The sequence below is a fragment of the Pseudonaja textilis genome, chromosome 1 (genome assembly GCF_049901715.1).
Source record: "Pseudonaja textilis isolate UNSWEBS1 chromosome 1, rPseTex1.2, whole genome shotgun sequence".
Classification (NCBI taxonomy): Eukaryota; Metazoa; Chordata; class Lepidosauria; order Squamata; family Elapidae; genus Pseudonaja; species Pseudonaja textilis.
This window is the reverse complement of record NC_141990.1, coordinates 318655450-318672669: the sequence shown is the minus strand read 5'-3', so window position 1 is coordinate 318672669 and position 17220 is coordinate 318655450. Positions and strand designations below refer to the sequence as shown.

Genomic DNA, 17220 nt, shown 5'->3' with positions numbered 1-17220 from the left:
GGAGCTCCCACAACTTCCGAAGGCAACTTCTGTTCCATGGGTTGATTGTTCTCCCTGTCAAAAAAATTCTCCTTATTTCCAGGTTGAATCTCTCCTTGTTCAGTTTCCATCCATTATTCCTTCTCTGGCCTTCGAGTGCCTTAGAAAATAGCTTGGCCCCTTCCCTCCTCTCTGGGGCAGCCCCTCAAATATTGGAAGACTGCTATCCTGTCTCCCCTGGTCCTTCTCTTCCCTAGACTAGCCAGGCCCAGTTCCTGCAACCGTTTTTCATGTTTTAGCCTCCAGTCCCCTAATCATCTTGGTGGCTCTTCTCTGCACTCTTTCTAGAGTCTCAACATTTTTTCTACAATGTGGTGACCAAAACTGGATGCAGTATTCCAAGTGGGGTCTTACTAAAGCTTTATAGAGTGGTATTAGTACCTCACTTGATCTCGATTGGATCCCTCTGTTAATGCAATTTAGGATTGCATTGGTTTTTTTGGCTGCCGCTGCACATGGCTGGCTCCTATTTAGCTGGTTGTCCACTAAGACTCTGAGATCCCCCTCACAGTTACTATTGCTATTAAGCCTGGTTTCACCCAGTCTATATGTGTCCTTTGGGTTTTTCTTACCTAAGCGTAGGACTTTATTTTTCTCTACGTTGAATTTCATTTTGTTAGATAAACATTTCTTTTTTGTTAGATAAACAGCCAGGAGGACCATGGGGCAGGGTCAAAAAGAAAAAAAAGCCAAGACAATATTTTGACGATTCTATGAGACACAGATCTCTCCACATCTTCTCATCTAGAAAGAGTGCAGAGAAGAGCAATGAAAACGATGAGAGGACTGGATGCCCAAAACATATGAAGAACAGTTGCAGGAACCTAGGATATGTCTAGTTTGAGGAAAAGAAGGACTAGGGGTGACATGTTCTTGCAGTCTTTTGACCAGAAAGGAATATCAGACAGTGCAGCAAGCGAAATAATGCAGAAATATTGTGGTTTTAAGAAATTCTACTTCCGTTTCATGTTGTCTAAAAGCTGTATTTTTACAACCCCACTGCATTCTTGTTTTTTTTTTTAACAAATACTGCAATCAAGCTAGATGTTCCTGATTCTGAATGAATGAATGAATTCTTTATTGGCCAAGTATGATTGGACACACAAGGATGTACGTGGTTCTCAGTGTACATAAAGGAAAAGATATATTCGTCAAGAATCATAAGGTCCAACATGATAGTCACGGGGTACAATAAGCAATCAAATCATACTAGGAAAGAGTCAATATAAATCGTAAGGATACAAGCGACAAAGTTACAGTCATAATGTCAACTCATAAAATATTTCTATGATCTTTTTAGAGTTTCCAACAGAAAGGGACAGGCAAAAGGGGTTAGAAAGAGCAGTGTGGCAGCTTAGAAACCAAAAGTGCATTCCATACATAGCTTTTGAGAGATAGTAACTAGATGACTGAAGTTTCTGCCATGCAAAAACTTAACTGGAGAACATGATTGATGACTCTTGGCTATGGAGGCATCCCATTGGAGAGTATGAATTACGATACACCAAGAGGAGTGGGGGAAAACCAGGGTCGAGGCTGACAATGAATGATGTGTCTCAGAGTTGGCTACACCCAGGCAGTGTCGGACATGTTCACTTCCAATAAATCCTTTTTTTAAGTTTTGGAAGTTTGGTTCGAGACTCATGATTTAATTGGGGTAACTCAGAGGTGGGATTCAGCAGGTTCTGGACCAGTTCTGGAGAACCAGTAGTAGAAATTTTGAGTAGTTCAGAGAACCGGCCAATACCACCTCTGACTGGAGATTTTACAGTATCCTTCCCCTGCCACGCCCACCAAGCCACGCCCACAGAACCGGTAGTAAAAAAACAACAACGAATCCTACCACTGGAGTAACTACCAGAATCCTGACACATACAGTCACAAGTGGGAGAGGATGGGTGAAAGGAAGGATGGGAGGATTAATAGTAATAGTAATGCAGACTTTGTAAATAGTTTTGACAGTGTTGAGGGAATTATTTGTTTAGCAGAGTGATGGCCTTTGGGAAAAAACTGTTCTTGTGTCTAGTTCTGGTGTGCAGTGCTCTATAGCATCGTTTTGAGGGAAGGAATTGAAACAGTTTATGTCTGGGATGTGAGGGATCTGTAAATATTTTCACAGCCCTCTTTTTGACTCCTGCAGTATACAGGCCCTCGATGGAAGGCAGGTTGGTAGTAATCATTTTTCTCTGCATTCTTAATTATTCTCACGTCTGTACCTGTCCTGTTGGGTTGCAGAACCAAACCAGACAGTGATGGAGGTGCAGATGACAGACTCCATCATTCCTCTGTAGAACTGGGTCAGCAGCTCCTTGGGCAGTTTGAGCTTTCTGAGTTGGCGCAACTCAACTGCAGCTGACAGGACTTGGTTTCCTAGGGAAAGAACGTTATATTTGTCTATTTTAAACTGCCTTTTACATTATCTCCACTTTCCTACCCTGCCACAATGATCTGCACTGCACTTTTTTTCTTCTAAGTATTAGATACCCCATTTAATTCGGCAAGACTTGTAAACCAGATGAACGTTTTCTTCATCTCATGATTCACGGAGAATCACGCTTGAATCCTTTGGACAACTCATTCCAAGCTACATGCCAGTTCAACAGGGAACTGTTGATAAGCAGTTTTAAAGCTAATTATACAGGTAGTCCTCAACTTACAATTCATTTAGTGACCAAAGTTACGATGCTGAAAAAAGTGACTTATGAGCATTTTTCACACGGATGACTGTGGCCGCATTCCCATGGTCACGCAATCAAAATTCAGCTGCTTGGCAACTGATTCATATTTATGACAGTTGCAGTCCCAAGATATGTCATCCCCTTTTGCAACCTTCTGACAAGCAAAGTTGAGGAGGAAGCCAGATTTACTTAACAACCGTGTTACCCGCTTAACAACTGCAGTGATTCACTGAAGAACGGTGACGAGAAAGGTCGTATAATGGAGGCAAAGCTCACTTTGAGAAATGTCTCACTTAGCAACAGAAATTTTAGGCTCAATGGTGGTTGTAAGTCGAAAATTTTCTGCATATCCCAACTTATACTTGATTAATTTGCCAAACAGCACCTCACCAATGTTTTCCCAAATCTTCTATATATGTAAAAGCGAAATACCCCTCACGCATCATCACAAAATCTCAGGAACCATAAAGCCTACAAACTTGACATTTGGCACGTATGTTCCTCTTGACTTCTAGGTGCTCACTAAGAAAGGATTTTTTTCCAAATGACCATCAGAGCATTTGTATTTTGTATATAATTATTATTAACACGCTCTGATGCTAAGGAGTTCTACTCTCCCTCCCCACCTGAAAAGAAATCTCTTCCAAATGCAAAACACAAGCAGAGGAGTTGCAGTTTCACTTTCACAGCAGCACCAAGCAGCTTTAGTACAGAACAGTTGAGCTAAGCCACGCCCAGGCTCCTTGCTGTCTCCTTGCTCACATAGCAAATACTGTTTCAGTTTCCAAACAGCCCTCAACTCTCTCACACTGATAGGACGCTAGTCAGATGAGTACCAATGGATGCTGGTAGACAGAAGCAGAATTTTTTTTTTTCTCCTTGTTTTCTTCCCCAAAAACTTAAGTTTCGTAGCGAATCACAGCTATTCAGCTTGTTCAAGATATATTACATCTCCAGCATTCCCGGAATGTACTAAACAAGTTATTTCATTTTGTAAAAAATAGCTTGGCCAGATCTTTTCTTGAGAAATTTGGGCTATAAATTGATAGCCATCACCAGATGGTTGTCTTGTCATTTAATGTAGAATGCTTAAAAAGAAGCAATAGGGTAGAACTTCCTTGAAGGAGGAAGAAGAACGCCTAACTACATGAGACGCCAGCCAGCGAGGAGGGTGCAACGTCAAGTGGTCCCATCCCATCTCCATCTCTGGAGGTCTTCAAGGAGACGGTCTTTGCCCTGAGCGGAGACCATCTGAGGCCATCTAGCCCAGCTCTCCGCTCAGGGCAAGGACTCTGCCTGTGCGGAGAGCTGGACTAGATGGCCTCAGAGATCCCTTTCCAACTCAAAGGGTCAATAGCCTGCATTGCAGCTGGTTAAGCTCTTAGCTGTGGTTGCCAATCTAGACTTACAATCCCCAGAATGGCCGCTAGATGGCAGCACAGACTTTTTTTTTCTCTTTCTCGTTTTTGTCGCCCCCTATCGATCCTCTGTGGTTTTCCACCCATGTTTGGTAGTTCGCCCAAGAGTGGAGGGCTTTTTTCCCCCCACCATAATTCCTCAAGCTGAAGCAAACGCAAGCGTTTCGGATGATATAAATGCATTATCAACAAGCCCCCTCCCCACTCCAGACCCTCCCCTTCCCCACCCCACCCTCGTTCCAATTTAAGGCTCCGTGTCTCTTTAAGAGCTCGAAGGGAGGGGCGTCGCCAAGGGGGTGCAACGAATCCAGAGAGACGGACCCTGACGGGTTGATGTCAGCCTCCCAGGCGCATGCGTCGCGTTTTTTCTCGTCAAAACCTTTCCTTGCGCGTGCGTCTTTTCCACCCCCTCCCCTCCCCTCAGGGAAAGACGGCCGGCTGGGACAAACCCACCCCCTCCCCGCTTTCCCTGAGCGCATGCGCACTTCTTCCAGCTGGAGCGGGCAAAGTCCAGACGGGTAAAAAGACGCCGCGGCGGCCGTGCGCATGCGCCCTTCTCCCCGCCCCCCGCCCCGGAGCGTTCGCTGTCGGCGGTGCTTAAGCGCCCGGCCGCTGCCTCCGACGCCGCTTTGCGCAGGCGCCGCCAGCCGGCGAGCCTCGGGATTGGCTGGTGGGGCCTCGTCACGTGACGGCGGCGGCTCTTCTCCTTTCTCTGCCTCAACCCCCCCCCCTTCCCTCCACCTGTCCCCGGCGCGTTGGACGCTGGAAGCCAAGATGGCGGCGGAGCTGGTGGAGGCGAAAGTGAGTGAGTGAAAAGAGGCGGAAGGGACCGGGAAAAAAGGCGGGCGGCGGGCCGAAATAAGGGCGCCTTCCCTTCGCCCGCGGAGGGAAGGGAGGTGCCGTTGGAGGGAGGGAGGCCCGCTGCGTCTTTCTGTCAGAGCCCCCCCCTCACAGGGGAGGGCCGGGGGAGGCGTGGCCAAAGGGGGAGGGGTCCTCCTGGGCGCCGCAGGCCCCGCCCCCCTGACCCCGAGGGACACAAGGCCCCCACAGGACCCTCAGGGGACCCTTTTGTCCCCCCCTCCTCCCTCCCCCGGCATCCCGCTCCTCCAGGCACCGGATCCCTGGCAGGACCCTCCCCGCCTTTCCAAAGGGAAGGGGCGCTTGGCCCAGGGCAGCTCCCCCCCCTCCCCTCCCCTCAGGGGGCGCTCAGGGGGGTCCCAGGAAACTTGGGGAGGGTCAAGTGGGGGAGGGTCTCTGGCCGCTGGGGGCAAGCCAGTCCCAAGGATCGGGAGTTGGGGGGTCCTGGCCCACCTCAAGGGGGCACAGCCTGGGATGCATCAAGGGAAGGAGAGGGATGGCCGGCCCTATGAGGATGAAGGGGGGAGATGTCCCAGGAGGGGGACCCTCGGGAGATGACTGGGGGTCAGGTGCCTCCAATATGCCCTGGTGTGTGTGTGTGTGTATATGTATATGTATATGTGTATGCATGTGTCTATATATGACATGTTTATATATAATTGGCCAAGTGTGATTGGACACACAAGGAATTTGTCTTCAGTGCGTGTGTGTGTGTGTGTGTGTGTGTGTGTGTATGTCATCATTTTAGCCTTTGTTTATCCACTGCAGGATGAAGGCCGGCATGTTTCCACATATCTATTTGTCTACCATCTTATCTGTCATCTATCTACCTACCAACCATCTGTCTGTGCATCTATCATCTATCGTATCTATCATCTATCTACCTAACTATCGTCTGTCCATCTATCATATCTATCATCTATCTATATCATATCTATCATATATATCTACCTACCTACTTACCTACCAGCTGTCTGTCTGTCTGTCTATCTATCTATCTATATCATCTATCATCTATTTTCTATATCATATCTATCTTTCATCCTATCTATCTATCTATCTATCTATCTATCTATCTATCTATCATCTGTCTAGTCCTTGACATATAACTGTTTAGTAACCAAAGTTCCAACAGCACTGAAAAAAGTGACTTAGGACCTTTTTTCCCCACACTTATGACAGCTGCAGCATCCCCATGGTCACGTGATCAAAATCTGGACTCTTGGCAACTGGCTCATATTTACGACGGTTGCAGTGTCCCCGGGAGGTCACATGATCCCCTTTTGCGACCTTCTGACAAGCAAAGTCAACAAGGAAGCCGGATTCATTTGCCAACATTTTTACTAACTTAACAACTGCAGTGATTCCCATAATGGCAGCAAGAAAGGTCGTAAGCTGGGGCAAAACTCGCTTCACATATGTCTCGCTTAGCAAAAGCAATTTTGGGCTCAATTGAGGCTGTCAGTCAAGGATTATCTATATATTTCTGTGTGTGTGTGTGTGTGTGTGTGTGTGTACACGTACATGTATATGTGTGTATATGTTCCTGTGGAATCCCATCTGTGTTCCTCACAAAAAAGAGACTGATAAACTTTCAGGCTTTCACTTACTTTCCCATATGTTTGGGAAGAGGATGACTTCAATCCCTCGTATTTTTAATGTCTACGGAAATTCTCAAGCATCCAAGTCATGATTGTCCCTAAATAACTTTTTCCAAAATGCAGGTGGACTTTCTTGGTTTTTTTTTCCCCCTTTGAAACCCTTTTTGCTTCTCATCTAAGAAGCTTCTTCAGTTCTAATTGAAGTTGGAACAGTTAGAACTGAAGAAGCAGAATAACAGAAGGGACCTTGGAGATCTTCTAGCCCAGTGATCACCAACCGGTGGGCCGTGAGAAAATTTTGGTGGGCCGCAGAGAAATCTCACCCCCAGAGCACCGCCCCAAAGCAATTAATCCAGGCTGCGCAGAAACACAAGGCTGCACCGCCCACATGGCCCGCGGGAGCCCTTCCCACCCATTCACTCCTTATCCCGCAAACTTGCCTGCTAAGTTGCTGTTTTTCCTTTTTCCGACCATCAGCTGTTCTGCTGTGCCGGGAGATTTAGATTAGCTATAAAGCAGGAAATCGTTGCATTTTTTGCTTTCTAGCTAATCTTTAGATCTTCGGCTCTGCTTTTAAGCACAGCCGAACCTCCCTTAGGACCGAAGGTTCTATTATTCAGTGCAGATTCACGGCAAGCAAATTTTATGTGATAGATTGAACTAGCCGATGGCAGATAGATCACTGATTCTGTGAGCAACTCAATCTGCCTGCCTGCTTTGCCTGATTTGGGGTAAAAGTTGCTCTTTTTTTAAAAAAAATAAAAAATTCAAAATTTATATAAATATTTATAATATTTACATACAAGCCACGCCCAGCCAGTCACATGACCAAGCCACACCCACAAATTAGGCCATGCCCACAGAACCGGTTTAGTGGTCCCTGGGATTTAAAAATGATGAGTTTGGTGGTTCCTGAGGTCCAAAAGGCTGGCGACCCCTGTTCTAGTCCAACCCCCTGCTCAAAACTTTTGGGATGAGAAGGCAAATGTTTCCAAAGGGGGAATAAAACAAGAAACTCCAGTTGCCTGTTGGAAAAAGCGTCTTTGGGATCTTGTATTTATAGGCTGCTTTTGACTGCTGCTTTTACCCATAATTTTAACGACGACAAAAGCTACTGGAGTGGCTTTGCGGTATTTCCTGGAAGCAGATGTTGTGTACCCCTTTTTTCCTAGGTGGTGGTGTGCCCCCAAACAACCTGTTTTGTGGGACCCCTATAAAAAGTGAGTGGTATAACCATGCCTTTGCCCTCAACAGCTAGTCCTCGACTTAATGACCACAATAGAGCCCAACGTTTCCATTGCTAAGCCAGACAGTTGTTAAGTGAGCTAGGTCCCAATTTACGACCTTTCATGCCACGCTTGTTAAGTGAAACGTGGCAGTCGTTAACTTAGTAAAGACCACAATTGAGTCCAAACTTTCTGTTGGTAAGCCAGACAGTTGTTCAGTGAGCTTTGCCCCCATTTTACGACCTTCCTTGCTGCAGTTTGTTAAAGTGAATCACTGCGGTTGTTAAATTAGTCACGTGAATCTGATTTCCCCGTCGACGTTTCTTGTCGGAAGATCGCAAAAGGGGATCCAGTGACCCTGGGACTCTGCCAGCTGTCCAAATTTTGATCCCGTGACTATGGAGATGCTGCTGCAACGGTCATAAGTCTGAAAACAAAGGCTCACAAGTCTCTTTTTTCAGTGCCGTTGTAACTTTGAACCATCGCTAAATGAATGGTTGTAAGTTCAGGATGACATGCATTAACTGAAACACTTTAGCACGCACCTTCTCTAAACTTATGTCAGATTTTTTTTCCTGTCATCAGGCTAAATCTGGTTAGAGTAATCGTGTGCCTGCATTATATAAAGTAAAATACATTAATTATATAAATTAAAATAGAGAGGCTCAGCCTCCTATCCATATACTAAGCGCTAAATCTTCTCTGGAGGACTGCAGGTGAGAACAAAGCGTCATTATTCAGTGCTTAGGAGAGCTTTTTTTTTTTCTAATGCCTATTTTGATTAGTTGGCTTTTTCCCCACCCACCTCCTTCTGTTCGGTGTTTATTTCCATGGACTCGGTTGCTCCTAATTAAGGCAGGCTAAACTACAATAAATATATATGAGTGATTTGAAACTTGATAGAATGTTCCTGGTCTTATGAAGCTGACTCAATAAGCTGCTTTTTTGCAGAATATTTGACTCAAAGCGGTCATCGTGAAAAAGTACATCCGTCAGAACAATACTTTGCGTGGCCTTCTCCCCCTTCCCCTCTAGAGGTGATGCAGTTTTAACTACCCCTGTTTCCCTGACAATAAGACCCAACTGGAAAATAAGCCCTAGGATGATTTTTGGAGTAAAAATTTAATATAAGACCCGATCTTATTTTGGGGACACACTGTAAAGTTAGAGGATCCAGCCATTGACCATTGTCATCGGTAATATGGATTGTAAACAAGGTTCAAAAATACGAAAGGTAGACTTATTTAGGAGAAAACAGCTTATTGGTTTTAATATCGGTTAAAAGTGGCTTGAAATTGCTGGGATTTGAACTTGAATTCGTTCGGAAAAGTAGCTGAAAACACACTGTGAAGAGGTGTTTTTGGTGTCATCTTGAAAGTTGCGTGTTGCACATTTGTTAAACGGCCTTCAGTTTCATAGGGCATATATATATCTTGACTCAGAACGATTCGTTTAGTGATCGTTCGAAATTACCGCAGCACTGTAACAAAACAGACTCATGACCACTTTTCACACTTAATGACCATTGCAGCATGCCCATGGTCAACGTCATCAAAATTCAGGTGCTTGGCAACTGACTCGTATTTATGATGGGTGCAGCGTCCCCGGGGTGACATGATAACCCCTTTTGCAACCGCTTGGGTCTGCCGCTTGGGCCGGCAGAGGGGTTGGACTAGATGACCTACAAGGTCCCCTCCAAGTCTGATTATCTGTTAATCAGATTCCCTTAACAACTATGTTATCAATTTAATAACTACAAGGATTCATTTAACGACTGTGGCAAGAAAAGGACCCAGATTATTGACAAGAGGCTGCCTCTATAAACTGCTTAGAGAGGGTTACCAAGCACGGTAAAGCGGTATATAAGTCTAAGTGCTATTGCTGTTTAACGACTGTTTCGCTTAGCAGTGGAAATTTTGGGCTCAACTGTGGGTCATAAGTTGTGGATTACCTGTTTCTCCTGTGGAAGATTGCCAGTATCTGTAGTTATCCTTCTTTCCAAAAGAAAAACAGCAGAATCCTTTTAACCTTGGGTCTGGTTTCTTATGTCTATTTTTGGGTGAAGTGCTATTGTGGCCTCAGTTGTCATTATTTTTTTGTATTTTCTTTGTGTGAAACAATTGAATTTTCACAACCTTTCTGTGTTCTGTGACTCTGTGATTCTCGTACCCAAATGAGGTTTTTCAGGGAAGCTTTAAAGAGCTTTATTATTTTATTATTAAATCTCAATCTCTGGAGTTTTATTTTATTTCTTTTTAAAAAGCATCCTAAGTATTGATACTTTTTTCTTTTTATCTCCTTTTCCTTCTTATCTCCTTTTCCTTTTTATCTCCAGAAGATTATAAAGAGCTTCACATAATTCAACAGCTAATCTGTTTTTTCCTTTCATATGAAGGAAGCCACTGTTTCGATTGTCCATGCGGAAGGAACAAAGCTGGTTGTTGTTGTCGTTGTTGTTGTTGTTTTTCTGCAATGTCAAAGAAAATGTTTGGAAAAGGGAAGGTTTCAACTCAGGGCCACGATAATCTTCCACTTACAACCATTTGTTTAAATGACCTTTCCGAAGTTACAACGGCGCTGACAAAAATGTGACTTTAGGACCGTTTTTCACACTTAATGACCGTTGCAGCCTCCCCGTGCTCATCTGATCAAAATTCGGACACTTGGCAACTGACTCATATTTGTGATGGTTGCAATGTCCCGGGGTCACAAGATCACCTTTTTGCGAACTTCTGAAGATGGGGAAGTCAGATTAACTTAACAACCGTGTTAGTGATTTAACAGCTGCACTGGTTCGCTTAACAATGGTTGGCAGGAAAGGTCGTAAAATGGGGGCAAGATTGATTTTACAGTTGTCTCGCTTAGTGATGTGAATTTTGGGCTCCGTTGGGGTCGTAAGTTGAGGACTCCTTGAAATCTTGTGAAGTTTTTTTTTTTTTTTAAAAAAGAGAAGGCTTCTCACAAAAAACTTTCTTCAGTGCAGCCTAAAATTTTTCCATCTGTGATGACCCAGGGTGGGATACAAAATAAACACAGTCACAAAACAGGTTTGAATCCCTTTTATTCCTTCACTTTGCTTCCAAGCTCCAAATATCCTTGACTGGAGACAAAAAAACTCCCCCACAAGCGGTTACGAAAAGGAGGAAATGTAAATTATAAGAGTAAAAAAAAAAAAAAACACAGACTGGAGCAATTAAGGGAACCAGGCAAGATAAGGGTTTGAAGAGGTCCACAGATATGGGAAAAACACACTGGGGAGGACGCCAAATTCAGAGAGGAACAACAGACTAGAGATTTTTCCACACTTTGTTTCCAGCACTGGCCCATATGCACGTCCGTCCTTTTCAGCAGTTCTCACAGCTGCAGCCCATGAAGAGGATCAAGGCCCTTCCCTCCCCCGTAGACCATTCACGTCTCTCCTCTTATGCCCTAGGATGGAGAGGGGATGGGCCTGGGTCTTCCTCTGACTGCCCAGCCGGCCTCTGCCCTTCCCCAGCCTCCTCCCCAACCGCCGGAGCCCCAATTCCACTCCCTGTCGGCTGTTCCTCCTCTCCCTCAGAGTCAGTCTCCACCAAGGGCTCAATGACACTGTCCCATTAACAGAGAGAAAGATTAGCTGAGCAAAGATAGGAAGTGGCTCTTAGCAGCGGCAATCATCTGTCTCGCTTACGGTTAAGCCCTGTGCAGATAGTCTTCGACTTACAACAGTTCATTTAAGTGACCAAAGTTACGACACCCCTGGAAAAACAATGACTTATGATTATTTTTCACACTTACGACCGTTGTAGCATCCCCTGATCAAAATTCAGATGCTCGGCAACTGGCTCTTATTTATGACGGTCACAGCGTCCTGGGTGTGTGTGTGTGTGTATGTGTCACACAATCCCCTTTTGCAACCTTTCGGCCGCAGCAAAATCAACAGGCAAGTTAGATTCACTTAACAATTATATTGCTAACTCACTCGATGCCGGTGCTTCGCTACGAAGCTACGTAGTGGGGCTTAGTTTTTTGGGGAGGAAAGCAAGGAGAAAAAAAAATGTCTGCCTCTGCCTACCAGCATCCATCGGTATTCATCTGGCTAGCGTCCTGTCAGTGTGTGAGAGAGTGGAGGGCTGTTTAGAAACCGAAACGGCATTTGCTTTGTGAGCAAGAAGGAGACTGCAAGGCATGTGCAGTGCAGGTAAGTTTGGCTGGAGCTCGCATGCCTGCGTGCCATAGGTTCGCCATCACGGATCTAGGAGGACCGATCACTTTCTTTCCTTATTCATGTTTAGAGAGAGTGGACGGTTTGGGGACAAAATTAGAGCCGGAATTGGAAATTTTAACGGCTGCGCATCCTTTTGCCGGAAGAAGGTTTTTAGTTGTGGCTTTTCCAGATTATGCCGGCTGTCCAAATGTTGTTGTTCTCTGCCACTGTGGTTGATTTCTCTCGCTTGCATATGGTGGGGCTTTGGGCCTCAAGTTAACATCCTCACTTTTTTTTTTTTTTTAAATAGCATCTTGTACCTTCCAACGGAGTAAGGCAGAATAAGGTTTTGACAGTTTTCTCGCCTGCTATTTTAGGGACTGCGGGTGGTAGATGCTGGATTGTTTTTGTTGCTGGACAATCATGGCTTCTGGTTTCTCTCCAGTTCTGCCACCGGGTTTACGGCAAGCATATCCGGAGTGTGACTCAGCAAGTCATATCCTTCCTTCCTTCCTTCCTTCCTTCCTTCCTTCCTTCCTTCCTTCCTTCCTTCCTTCCTTCCTTCCTTCCCTCCCTCCCTCCCTCCCTCCCTCCTTCCTTCCTTCCTTCCTTCCTTCCTTCCTTCCTTCCTTCCTTCCCCTTCCTTCCTTCCTTCCTTCCTTCCTTCCTTCCTTCCTTCCTTCCTTCCTTCCTTCCTTCCTTCCTTCTTTCCCCTTCCTTCCTTCCTTCATTCTTCCTTCCTTCCTTCCTTCCTTCCTTCCTTCCTTCCTTCCTTCCTTCCTTCCCCTTCCTTCCTTCCTTCCTTCTTTCTTTCCTTCCCCTTCCTTCCTTCCTTCCCTCCTTCCTTCTCCCTCCCTCCTTTCTTTCTCTCCCCTCCCTCTTCCTTCCTTCCTTTCCATTCTTTCTTTTGTCATTCTCTCTCCCTCCCTCCCTCCCTTCTTTTTCTTCCTTCCATCTTTCCTTCTTTCTCTCTCTCTCCTCCTTTCCTCCCTCCTTCCCTTTCTTTCCTGCCCTCTGTCTGTCTTGTCTGTCTGTCATCTATCTATCTATCTATCTATCTATCTATCTATCTATCTATCTATCTATCTATCTATCGGAATAGAGTTGGAAGGGATCTCAGAGGCCTTCTAGTCCACCCCCCTGCTCGATCAAGAGACCCTATACCCATTTCAGACAGGTCCTGCTCACCAACAATGAATGGCATATTTTGGGGGGAGCGCTCTGCCAGACCCAGACTGTAGAACCGGGGGACAGGGGGGGAAACGGGACTGTTGGGAACCAGACACGTAGTGTGAAAAACGGCCATAAGTTACTTTTTTTGTGTGCCGTTGAAACTTTGGTCAGTAAACGGACAAAATTAGTAACATGGTTATTAAGTGAGGCGGGCTTTCCCGTTGACTTTGCTTGTCAGAAGGTCTCAAAGGAGGATCACATCACACACACACCCCGGACACCACAACTGTCCTAAGTGTGAGTCAGTGGCTCAAGCATCTGAATTTTGATCATGGGACGGTGGTATATATGTGTGTGTGTGTGTGTGTATGCTGGAACATTCGTATGTCTGTGAAAAACGGTCCTAAGTGTGAGAGACAGGCCTAAGTCACACGTAACTTCCCCAAATGCAGCTGCATTCTCGCCCACCCCTTCTGCGGCCCGGCTCCGTATGGGCCCTCGCCTGGCAGGGGATACTGGGCCAGGAGATTGGGACACCCCCAAGGGGCGTGATTCAACCGGTATAACAACCGGTTCGGTGAGCGCACAAACCAAACACACACTCGGCGCGCGCGCGCACTCTGCGGTTTAAAAAAACGAATACCTACCTTCAGTTGCAGCTGAAGAAAACAGCTGAGGAGCGGCAACGCACGAATCAGCTGTGCTCTAACAAAAAGACATAAAGCACAGGAAAGGGCACGGGTGGGTGGGCCCACATTAACAGATTTAACAGATAATCGGAGTTGGAAGGGACCTTGTAGGTCATGAACTGTTGTAAGTCGAAGACTATCTGCACAGAGTTTAACCGTAAGCAAGTCAAGCACAGATGATTGCCACTAAGAGCCACTTCCTATTTTTGCTTAGGTAATCTTAATAATTGCAAACTTTAATCTGAGTATCACACGTACGTACCAGCAGACAGTGTCTTTAGCCAAGGAGCCTAGGATTCAGGACTAGGCTCCTTGCAATAAAAATACAGACAGACAGACAGACAGATATTTTCTGAGGTTTTCCCGGGTATTTGTATGTGGATCTTTGGTTATTCGGGTTTTCTCCCGCATAAGATTGGAAGTATCTAGGCAACGTTTCGATGAAGTCTCATCATCTTCAGGCTTGTGTCTTTGGCTCTGTGCTTCTCAGAGTGATATATATGTATGTATGTATGAACCTCAGAAAACAAATATATATATTACTACAGGTGGCCCTCAGCTTATGACCACAATCGAGCGCAAAATTCCTGTGGCCACGCAAGGCACCGGCTACGTGAATTTGAGTACCTTTCTTGCCACAGTTGTTAAGTGCAGGTGCTAAGCGAGTCACATGGTCATTAAACGAATCTGGTTTCCCCATTGGCCCTACACCATTTCTGACAGGTGGCAGTCCAATCTCTTCTTGAAGGTCTCAAGTGATGATGCTCCCACAACTTCCGAAGGCAACTTCTGTTCCATGGGTTGATGGTTCTCCCTGTCAGAAAATTTATTTTTATTTCCGGGTTGAATCTCTCCTTGGTCAAGGCTGTACAAGGCCAGGATCCTGGATGCTAAGATTAGGATTCAGGATCTGGTGCAAATCCAGAGAAGGCCTCAATTTAGCCATTCAGATTAACAGATTTGAAAGAGACCCTGTAGGTCATCTAGTCTAACCCCCCCCCGCCCAAGCAGGAGACTCTACATCATTCCTAAATGGTGTAGTCTTTTCTTGAAAGCCTCCAGTGATGAAGTTCCCACAACTTCTGAAGGCAACTTCTGTTCCATGGGTGGATTGTTCTCACTGTCAGAAAGTTTCTTTTTATTTCCAGGTTGAATCTCTCCTTGTTCAGTTTCCATCCATTATTCCTTGTCTGGCTTGGGTGCTTCAGAAAATAGCTTGACCCCTTCCTCCTCTCTGGGGCAGCCCCTCAAATATTGGAAGACTGCTATCATGTCTCCCCTGGTCCTTCTCTTCCCTAGACTAGCCAGGCCCAGTTTCTGCAACCGTTCATCGTATGCTTTAGCCTCCAGTCCCCTCATCATCCTAGTTGCTCTTCTCTGCACTTTTTCTAGAGTCTCAACATCTTTTTTATAGTGTGGTGACCAAAACTGGATGCAGGACTCTAGGTGTGGTCCTACTAAGGCTTTATAGAGTGGGATTAGTACTTCCCTTGATCTCGATTGTATCCCTCTGTTAATGCAATTTAGGATTGCATTGGCCTTTTTGGCTGCCGCTGCTGCACACGGCTGGCTCCTATTTAGCTGGTTGTCCACTAAGACTCCAGGACTCCACTAAGACTCCACATGCTCTTTGGAACGAACCAGTTTGTAGCCAGCTGGTCATTGGAACAAGGAGTTTGACCGAACCAGGAGAATCCCACCCTGGGGACCCCACCAACCTAGGAGTTGCTGAGGGTGTGAATTTTGTTTCCATTGCGTTTTTGTGTTAACCAGGATTCTATCCTGCGATGGTGGGTTTTTAAAGGGAGGACAGATTCTGGAGAAGAATCCACTGCTGTGGTCCAGCAATAATAATCTTATTTATTTATTGAGGCCTCCTCTGCCTTGGGAGATATTTTGAAAAAAGCAAGGACGGGATGAGGAGCCAGAAGGACGTTGGCTTGCAGAGCTGTTTAAAAAAATAAAATAAAGCTAAGAGTTGCCCAGGAAACTGGTAGAAAGGGTAGAGCGAAAGCGTTCGCTTTGGCCAAGCCTGATCTTCGCATTCTGCTGGCGCTGTCTTAGGATATCAAAAAAGTCTCCGCGGCCCTAAAAAATACAATACAATGCTGACCTGGCTCTTGAAGAAATCCGGTGTGACACCCTCACGCTCACTCTCATTATCTTCCTTCCTTCCTTCCTTCCTTCCTTCCTTCCTTCCTTCCTTCCTTCCTTCCTTCCTTCCTTCCATTTTCTTTTTCGTTCTCTCTCCCTTCTCCTTTCTTCTTCCTTCCCCTCTTTCCCCCCCCAGGCCCCGTTTTGAGCCGCGACAGCCTCTTGTAGCCCTCAGTGAAAACGGAGCCCAGCGGAGGGGCTGTGCATTCTACCGCCATGCCCCGTTTCCAGCTAGGATGGCCTCTTGCAGCTTGCGTGCCGCCCCCCCCAAGCTCCATTTTCACTCGCGGAGGCACCGCGGACCAGTTCTTTGCTGTTTTCAGAGGTGGCCCTTGGCGGGCCTGATCTAACCACCCCATGGGCTGGATGCAGCCCGCAGGTCTTGAGTTTGACACACATCTCCCCACCCCCCCATGATCTAGAGCAGGTGTGGGCAAACTTTTTGGCTCGGGGGCCACGTTGACTTTTAAAATTTGACAGACGGGCCGGGTCAGCACAAGATTTTGGGGGGAATTGCCCCCCCACCCTTCCCCACCCTTCTTCTCCTCCTTCCCCTCCCCTCGGAAGCCCCTGAGTCAGGAGTTGCTACCGCGGGCGCAGCTCCGCACGGCTCCAGTCCCGCGTTGTCTCGGGAAGGGAAAGGCAAAAAGGAAGAGCCGCTGTGGCGCTTTGCAACGGCAGCAGCGGCACCGGAGGCTCAGGCTCAGCGGCTCCTGGTTTCGCCTTTTCCTTCCCAAGGCAACGCGGGACTGGAGCCGCGCGAGCTGCGCCGCGTAGCAACTCCTGACAGCCCCAGCCAGACACCTGAGCGGAGCCCGGGCGGAGGGAAAGCAGTGGGCGTTCCCTGGGCGGCGACCTCGGCCCCGCCACCAGGGAAGCGGCTGCCCAGCTCCGTGTTGTGTGTGCGATTTTGTGGCGCGGGGTCTCTTTTGGCCGGCCCCAATTTTTTTTTTCAGAGGTGGGCTGTATTAAAATGACCAACGGGCCGGATGTGGCCCGCGGGCCGTAGTTTGCCCACCCCTGATCTAGAGGAAGCCACGAGAACATTCCCTGTGATTCAGAGAATGTTTCCAGATGGAAGACACGATGGTTGCCTCGCTCGTGAATTATATATTAGAGCTGGGCAGCAGTTGGATTCAATGCCTGCAAGATGTTTGAGTGCGTTGAGGGACGTCAACCCAGCAACCTTGGTTACCAC

At 46.6% G+C, this 17220-nt stretch overlaps 1 protein-coding gene across 2 annotated transcripts in view; it reads left to right on the top strand.

Annotated features, from left to right (window-relative positions):
• Window positions 1-4874: 4874 nt before the first annotated feature.
• The window catches only part of PIAS4 (protein inhibitor of activated STAT 4), a 54767-nt gene continuing 42421 nt past the window's right edge, over window positions 4875-17220 (top strand). Inside the window, exon 1 of one of the 2 annotated variants that reach the window (XM_026721527.2) lies at window positions 4875-4936. In XM_026721527.2, coding sequence (XP_026577312.1) covers window positions 4910-4936 — 27 coding nt within the window. In that variant the 5' untranslated portion in view covers window positions 4875-4909. Of the gene's footprint in view, window positions 4941-17220 lie in introns of both variants that reach the window. The other variant, XM_026721529.2, reaches the window with a different exon arrangement.